Below are 9,305 nucleotides of genomic sequence, written 5' to 3'. Positions count from 1 at the left end.
ATGAATAGGAAATAATTAACAGACAGAAGGCACTTAATTAAGAGAGATTGAGGAAAGCATCCTGTAAAAGGGAGGGATTTTAGTTAGGACTTAAAGGAAGCCAATGAGTTCAGTACTTGGAGCAGGAAGGGAAAACATTCAAGGCATGGAGGATACTCCAAAAAATGTTTAGAACCAAGAGGTAGATTATCTTGTTCTTGGAATGACTAGGAGGTCAGTGTCACTAGATCAAAATATACTTGTGGCAGAATAAGGTATAAGAAGACTGGAAAGGTAGGAGGGAATTAGGTTATAAGGGGCTTTAAATAACAAACAATATTTTGTATTTGGTTCTAGAGGTAGTAGGGAGACACATCAGTTTATTAGAGTAAGAGGACAGTCTGACCAGACCTTTACTTTAGGTCTTGAGGATGGATTGGAGTGAGGAGACACTTGAGGCAGACAAAACCACCAAAGCAGACTACTTCAGCATATGTGGTGTGAAGTGATGAGAGTTTGCACTAGAGTGAAAGCAATATCAGAAGGAGAGAAAGGAGCATATTCAAGAGATTTTACAAAGATGAAACTGTTAAGCCTTGAGAGCAGATTGGATATGGGGAGGTGAGAGATGGTGAAGAATCCAGGATGACTTCTAGATTGCAAGCCTGAAGGACTAGGTGGATGGTATTGTCCTCTATCATAATAGAAAAGATAGGAGTAGAGGAGGGCTTAGGGGGGGAAACAATGCATTCTGTTTTAAATATATTGAATTGAAGGTATCTACTGAGCATCTAGTTTGAGATGTCTGAAAAGAAGGTGGCGATTTGAGCTTGGAATGAGCCATGTGAGGTTTGAAGAGGTATGAAAAAGTTTGAAAGAGCCACCAAGGAGAATGGGATAGTGAATTAATAAGGGACTATGGTAGGATAGCCTAACAGCAGTGAGGACCCAGATGAGGTTATAGTGGATCCAGTAAGAACAGTTGTGTTATTTTCATCACCTTCCTTCAGCAGCATGTATGTAGTCAAGAAGGTGATGAATAGTTGGAGTGATCCAAAGATGAGGCTTGGTAGGACCTATTGTGACATGACAAGAGGTCTAGAAAGGAAAATCTATTTCCATTTGATTTGGGCAAGACAAAATCTATATGTAAATCATACCAAGTGGTCAGTCATCAAGCATTTATTTTCTGCCTGCGACATGCCTGGCAATAGTCCCTTAACCCTGTGAACACAAAGAGTTCACAGTCACCTAGTCTTAGAGCTAACCTTGACTTACTAAAACAAATAAGGTATAGTAACACTTTTTAGAAAGATTATTTTGGAAGATTTCCAGAGGATTAATTCTTTAAGAGAGAAATTGGGAGGAAGGGCTATTAGATAGTGATGATAACAATACCAGGGAGAGATAATAAAGGTCTGAACTAGACCTATAGTCATGTATGTAGGAAAAAAAAAACAGATAACAGAGATTTTGAAAGTTAAATCATAAAATCTTGATAAGGAATAATTATGGGGCTGAGGAAGAGGGAGATGACTAAAGTTGTAAAATGGGAAATGGATGTTGGTGCCATGAACAAAAATAGAAAGCTTGGAAAGTTGTTAGTGGGAGGAGGGAGAGAGATTATGAGTTTACTTTAGAAATATCAAATGTAGGAAATCAATGAAATATCAAAAGGAAATGTCTAGATGCAGAGAAGTGCAAACAGAAATCCAAAGGCTCACAATTAGTACTTTTCTCATAACTATGAGTTAGGTAGATTCAAGTATCATTAGGACACTTGGGGAAATGGAGACACTTGCCCCCTAATTACAAGTCTTTTGATTCCAGGTCTAACAAGAGCTACCAACTGGCGTTTTTGAGAACCGTATCTTAGCACTAACCTTCTCTTAAGTACTGGGTTTGAGAGACAAATCTGGCTCAATATGGCCATTTTACCCAAAGAGCTCCAGAAAGTATGTGAAGAACCACTGGAAAGAGGGACAGATACACAACAAAAAAATTTTAAAGGATACACTTAGTCTGACAACACTGAAAACACTGCAACATCCCCACTGCCTACAGAGGCCAATTTACTGTAGCTCTACCTACAATTTACTGTAGCTCTACAAACTACTGTAGGTCTACCAAGTAGACCCCTACTTGGAACGAACCAAGATTGAAATGGGTATAAAACCCAAAAGGAATAGGTCAGACCAGCCAGATGCTTGAGGTCGTTTTTCTACCCTGGAGAGTCAAGGACAGGGTAAGAAATGAAGGCAAGGGCAGATGTCCTTGTGCCTACTCGGAGGACAGTTCCTGGAGATGGAGGTAGGTGTTATACCCCGCTTGGCTTTCTCCCCACGCATGTTCTCCACCCCCTTGGAACAGACAGCTCGAGGGTGCGCACCGGTGGCACCCCGAGACAGCCTCGAGCGCGCGGCTAGCGCTGCGCTAGAGGTGCCGCGGCTGAGAGGACTAGAGAAGCTCAGAGAGTGGGACGGGGATGACAGGAAGAACAACGGGGAGTTTGGAAAGTGGTGGAGAAGCTGCAGAAGCGGGGGCGGCGGCGGCGGCGGCTGCAGCCACAGAGGGGGTGGGGTGGGGTTGGGGAGCTAGAGGGAAAGGGGAAAAAAACTGCCTCTTGATAGTTGAGCGAGGGAGAAGGGGGGGAAACGCTCCGAGTTCCGCTTCCTGAAAGGCGGGTAGGTTGAGAGGCTCCTCCGGGCGGGAGGCGCGGCCGCCTCTTCTCCAGCTACGCGCTCCTGCGGTGCCCAAGGCACGGGCGCTCCGAGGGGCTACATGGCCGGAGAGCGGACCCGCAGGTTCACGCGCAGCCTACTGAGACCTGGCGGGGCGGCCGAGCTCCGGCACAGCGCCGCGTCGGCCGCAGCCCTGACTGTCAGCAGCCAGCAGCACCAGCAGCGGGTGAGTGAGGGGCACTGGGCGCAAGGCGCGGGGGAGTGCGCGCGGGTGCGTGGTGCCTTGCCAGGGAGTGTGGGGGAGGGATGTGGGAGTGCGGGGTGCGCGCGCGTCCTCCACTGCCACTTCCTGCACGCCCCCTCCCCCGAGGGATGGGACCTGGGGAGCTGACACGCTCCTTGGACCCAGGGTGGAGGGGCTTCCCAGCATAACCATTTCTTTAGAAGAGCAACCCAAGGCCGCCAGACCCAGCGGTTTGCGCCAGAGGGAGTGGGGCTGTCTAGGGGCATCAGGTTCAAAAGAGAGTAACTGGGGGCTCTCAGTGTATCCTAGAGCCGGGCTGCTTTACCTCGCTTTAGGGGTCCTTCTCTAGCCTCCATCCACACCGCTGGCCAGGTGCCTGGGCAGCTGTGCTGGTTTGGAGACAGAGCCCAAGATGTCTCTAAATTAACTTATTCACATTATGTCTACATTAGTATGCATGTAAGGAACTACCATATGACACTCCGAGAAAGGGGAGACAGGCAGGGGGTCAGTGAGTCTCCTGTAGTTTCTACTAGAGTTGCTATAAGAACTCTACTCCCATCCCCCACACTTTTCCGGTTATTTCCTTATTGAAATGCCCTCTCAGTGCTGGGTGATTTCCGAAGGAAATCTCTTGGGAGAGTAGCCAGGGGCTCAGGCCAGATATCTGAAAAGATATTTGAAATTGGTCATTATATTCTTATGTACTTGCACCTACTTCCAGGAGGGGCCTCTTAGAAGTGGCAGCAAAATCTTTGTGGGAAAGGCAGGGAAGTGGTCAGGAAAACAGGCTTAAAGCTTACCAAGAAGGACATGCCAGACCAGTCCAATTCAGAATCAGCACTCTTGGCCAGCTTCTCCTTCAGCCAGACTCTTTTGGTTGCTCATTTTGTTTTTCTTTTTAAATATGACAGGAAATATCAGTAGGAATTAAATGGCTTCTTTTAAAGTGTCAAATAAAGTGTTACTCTTTGCCATTCACCAGAGTGAATGGGGCCAAGATCTCCCTGGGCCAGTTTCCCAGAGCCAGAACTTTTCTCTAAAGCTTGAGGTCACAAAGTTGAAGAGAACGGAAGCCAATCATCTGGCAGAGGAAGGAAAACTAAGCTGGCACCACATCTCCAAGGTGGGTGGTGGGCACTTGGATTAGAACAGAAACTGGCTGCAAGGGGATTCTCTGCTTGAATTGCCAATGGCTGCAATTCTGTTTGCCACACATCCCTTGTGTCAATGAACAGCACATGGGCCTGATATTAGGATGCATACTTTTGGGAAAGAAACATGTACTGTAAGAAAAGAAAGAGAAATAGAACTATCCCTTGAATACAAGAAGAGAATGCTAAACAAAATTGGGGTGAGAAAGACCCCCCCCCAAAAGGGCCTTTCCTGTGTGGATTGTCAGTGTTTGTGACTTATTAGCCAATGGCATTTAGTTTTATAACATTTGTCTGATTTATTATTAATTTCTCTCTGATTTCTTTTTTTTTCTTCTTCTTAAACAAAATCATAGAATTTTTGCAGCTGGAAATCATCCTTTCATGTGATGGTTAGGAAAATTAAGGGCAGAGGCAGCTAAGTAGCACAATGGATGGATCACCAGATCTCCAGTCTATAGTCTTGGGTTCAAATGTGGCTTTAGATATTTTTTAGATGTGTGACCCTAGGCAAGTCACTTAACCACAACTGTCTAGCTCTTCCTGCTGTTCTGCCTTCAATTTAATACAAAGTAAAAATTCTAAGAAAGAAGATAAGAATTTGAAGGGGAAAAAAAGAAAAGAAAACCAAGGTCAAGAAAAGGAATTAGAAGCTGACTGGTTAATAGCAACAGTGAAATTGCTGCTTGGGATCCCACTGATATTGACATTTTAGTTGTTTTGTTTTTTAGTTTGAGGATTATGCATAGGCCAACACAGTAATTATATATACATATATGTGTGTGTATGTAAAAAATCTTTATAATATATTTTATACATAATATTTATACATTATAATTTAATGTTTGTTATATATGCATTGCATTTAAATAACATTGTTTATGTATAAATATTTATATATAATATAACACATATTTAATTTTATGTCATCAAAGAACTTACAAGACCCCCCCCATATGTTCTTGTCCTTTTTACTCAACAGCACACACTGAGTACTTCATCCCCCACTCCTCCCCCAAAAATATGAGTTTTAGATCCTTTAGTATCCTTTCAAAATGATGAGATCAATGGGGGAACAGAGGATGGAGGAAAAAGAGTTGGAATGGGAGTCATAGAATCTGGTTTCAAATGCAATCTCTATCATTTCCTGTACTGTATAACTTTAGTGAAATCACTTTACTTTTCAAGGCTTCAGCCTTCTTACCCCCAAAATGAGGACTTAAACTGGGTGCTTTCAAGGGTTCTTTCAACTCTAAATCTGTGACTCATTTCTAACCTTTGGGAGAGGGTTATCTATCTTAAAGTCATATTCAAGGAGGGATAAGGGGAAAAGAGAAAACTCTGAACTGTCAGGCACCAAATGCCTTCTTACTTCAGCACCCTGGCCAACACTGCTGCCCAACCTGCCCTAGACTTTGCCAATATATTTCACATGTTTTCATTCTTCCAGGTAGGTGTAGCTTTGGCAGAAAACATTATAGTAAAGAAAGACCAGCTCTGCTTTTCAATGAAGTGGAAAGAACACTGGCCTAGAGCTGGTTGTGAGTCTTGACTCCTCTAATTACTATTCTTTAATTTTGGGCAATAATTTCTGGGGGTTTTGCTTTCTGCAGCTATCAGTCTGATCAAGTCCTTCTCCAGCTCTGTTCCTACTGAATGAAATCCAAATTCCTTAGCTGTCTGAGCCTTTTAAATCCTCTGGGTTCTGGCTCTAGCTTACCTTTTCAGTCCTATATCATCTTGTCCTCTATATATGATTAATCCAAGTAAAATGGATGACTTGCACTCCCCTAAATAATATCTCATTCTTTCTGATGAAATATGAGATGCTGCTTAAGGGTCTATGCTCTCCTCTATTCCTTTACTTTTGCCTGGAGTTTATAGCCTCCAAGACTTATGCTTACAATTTCAATGGTACCAGACGCTAAATGACAGATTCTTCCAAGGGAAATCTAAGTGAGCTCCAAGTTTTGAGGTTCTGCCTGGGAGACTGGGACAGTATGAATCCAACTTGGATATTCCATAAACATGTTACCGTTTCTTATTTTTCCATTTGCAATTCAGTTCAGGAGCAAACATTGGTTATGTACCATTAGTTTGTGGGGCATGAGGATAGGCTTTGGAGGTGGTTCAAAGTTTAGATGAGAATGGTCACTGTCTTCATGAAACTTTCTATTTAGAATTTTCCATGATTTAGTGATTGTGGGAGCAGGGGACAGAATTTGGTGAAAGAAGCAATCATTAACAGGGCTGGAATAGAAGCATCACCAGTTGAGAAGATATTAGGTCTTCCCTGCCTCCAATCTCTTCCATTGCCCTGCTGGGCTGCCAGTCCTCTGAAATTCCCATTATTAGAATCACTAATTAGTATGGCTGCAAGGTGAAGGCATACCCTGGAGACCACCATTAAAATACACTTGTATCTTAGCCCTTATATCCCTTTCTTTTGCTCAGGTTAATTTGTCAAATTATCACACCCTAAGGCAGAAATATAGGAAAGATAAATTTAATTGGGCATTGATGGAATCTGTGGGTAGTGGAGCCCATTGAGTTAGGGAGGACCCCCTTCTTAAGGCAACAAAGTAGTGGGGATAATGGGGTTAGGTGCCCAGGAAACAAAAGAAGAAGAAAAGGCATACCAATGAAGATAATCTTCATTTACTTTACAGTTCTGCAAAAGGATAGCATTCCTGGTAATCCATATGTATTACTTTAGACAGTAGCTAGAAGGATGGATTTGGAGTCAGGAAAATCTGTTTGAATCTTGCCTTAAATACTCAATATTTTTGTGATTGTTAAAGTAACTTAACATCTATTAGCCTCAGTTTCCTTACCTGTAAAATGGGGATAGCAGTATTGTCTGCCTTATGAGGTTGGTGTGAAGATCAAATGAGATAACCTATGGAAATGGCTTTCTAAACCTTAGCTATATGAATGTTAGCTGGCTATTATTTCTTTTGTAATATCCTATAGGATTGACAGAGCTAAGCTAAGCAGTTCTCAAAAGATAATTATTTCCTTGACAGAAGAGAAAGCTCATTTTCAAAAATCAGATGTGTACCACTAGTACCTTTCAAATTTTTCCAGAATGTGGAGTGTTCTACCATATGTAAGGTTTTCACAAAGAAACCCAAGCCCACTCTTTTTTCTGTTATTCACATTTTTACAATGTGCCTATATAGTACAAAAGTTCTGAAATAATTAGAAATGTTTTTTTAAATGATATCCCCAGGGCTTATATTATTCTGTTTGAATTTATGTACTGCGTGGCTTTATACAGAGGCAGAGTAGGTAATTGCCCTATGTGGCATGATTTAAGGTCTTGGCAGAAAGAACCTCCCACTGGCTGAAATTTCTCATTTCACTCTATTTCAATGCCTGAAAGTCCAGAAATTAGGAATTTATTTGGGTTAAAAAGGTCCTTTTTAAAAATACAAATACCTTTGGATAGATTAAGTCTGTGAGTCATTCCACTTTAGTATGAATCAGTTTAGTCAGATCCTGTTTTGTTGTTGTTACTATTTCAGGAAAGGATAATAGAGTCATAGAGTTAGACTAGAAAGGACCTAAGCAATTATCTAGTCCAGCCTTTTAATTTGACAAATGGTGAAACTGAGGCCTAGAAAGCTTAAGTGACTTACTTGCCCAGGTAACTCAGGTAGCAGAGTCAGGATTTGAATGTAAATCTTGGTCTTTTCAAGCTGTAACTATTGCTCTTTATGCTACAAGGAGAAAGTAGAAGTAACTTGCAAGTATTCAGAAGATGAAGTCCAAGGTTCAAATCCCAGCTCTTTTGCTTACTCTTTTTATGACAAGCAAATCATTTAAGTTCTCTAGAATTGTTTGCTCTTTGCCAAATGATGAGGAGAATTTGGGGCAGTCCAAAGTGTGGGAATGGGGGAAGTATTGAGAGTCCAAGCATGGAAGAGGGGAAAAAAGAGCAGTAGGATGCTATCAAAGATAAACTTTTCAATTTTGTCCAGGTCCTAGATGGATATATATATGAAGAGAGAGAGAGATAGAGAGAGAGAGGGAAGGAGATGTAGAAGTATGTGCATATGTATATGTATACATATATGAATAGTAATATGTGTGTACATGTATATGTATGTTTGTGTGTTGTATTGGCATATAATATATGTAATATAATATATAATGTATAATATATAGTACTTGTTATATATACAGTATCCTAAAGGTCTTAGTGTAATTCTAAGCTATTAAAGGTTTCATATCATATATTGTGATGAATTTCATATGTATAATATATCTGATATATTCAATAGCATCAAATGCTATATATATCATATATATCACATAAATATCCTAAGTAGTGATCTGTCCTACATTATATATTGCATATGTTCATATGATGATATGTATGTTTATATAACATATGACAGTGATGGTGAATCTTTTAGAGGGGAGGGTAATGTGAGAAATCTTCTCAGGCAAAGGGAAGGAGAGCAACTCCAAGTCCCTCGGCTTTCTAGGAACAAACCCTGGCAAACTCTGGGCTGGGGCAACAGTGTACATGCCCACAGAGAGTGCTTGGAGTGCCCCCTTTGGCACACATGCCATAGGTTTGCCACCACAGTCATATGACATGTTATTATATTGCATAATTATTTAATACATATATTTTTGCCAAATATTATATATCATACATCACATAATGTATTGTAATATAGGAAAGCATGTAATAAGTTTTAATACCTTAAAACCAGTGATGGGCAAACATGCTCATGGATCAGATGCGACCCTCCTGAAATTCCTAATCTAACAAATACAATGAGTAGGATACAATACAATGAAACTTCAAAAGAGTTGACTTAGAAACAGACTGACAAAAGAGCATTTCCTTTTCTTTGACCCCCTCTTTAAAAAGTTTGCCCATCACTGCCTTAAAACTATATGATAGGGCAGCTAGGTAGCTCAGTGGAGTGAGAGTCAGGCCTAGAGACAGGAGGTCCTGGGTTCAAACCCGGCCTCAGCCACTTCCAGCTGTGTGACCCTGGGCAAGTCACTTGACCCCCATTGCCCACCCTTACCACTCTTCCACCTATGAGACAATACACCGAAGTTCAAGGGTTTAAAAAAAAAGAAGTTAAAAAAAACTATATGATAAAAACTTGGAAGTCATCCTCTATATAAAACAGATATGTATCTATACTATATATATATATTTTTTTTTTTTTACATTAAGCTTTATATCTGTATACACACACACACACACACACACACACA

General features: G+C 41.2%; 1 protein-coding gene across 1 annotated transcript in view; it reads left to right on the top strand.

The window, feature by feature from the left end:
* Positions 1-2,760: 2,760 nt before the first annotated feature.
* The window catches only part of DOCK10 (dedicator of cytokinesis 10), a 385,255-nt gene continuing 378,710 nt past the window's right edge, over positions 2,761-9,305 (top strand). Inside the window, exon 1 of the mRNA XM_044669448.1 lies at positions 2,761-2,886. Within this exon, the coding sequence (XP_044525383.1) occupies positions 2,761-2,886 (126 nt within the window). The remainder of the gene's footprint in view (positions 2,887-9,305) is intronic.

The sequence above is a fragment of the Gracilinanus agilis genome, chromosome 3, assembly GCF_016433145.1.
Source record: "Gracilinanus agilis isolate LMUSP501 chromosome 3, AgileGrace, whole genome shotgun sequence".
In the NCBI taxonomy this organism is placed as follows: Eukaryota; Metazoa; Chordata; class Mammalia; order Didelphimorphia; family Didelphidae; genus Gracilinanus; species Gracilinanus agilis.
Note: the sequence above shows the minus strand (reverse complement) of the source record. Positions and strands in the feature narration are given on the sequence as shown.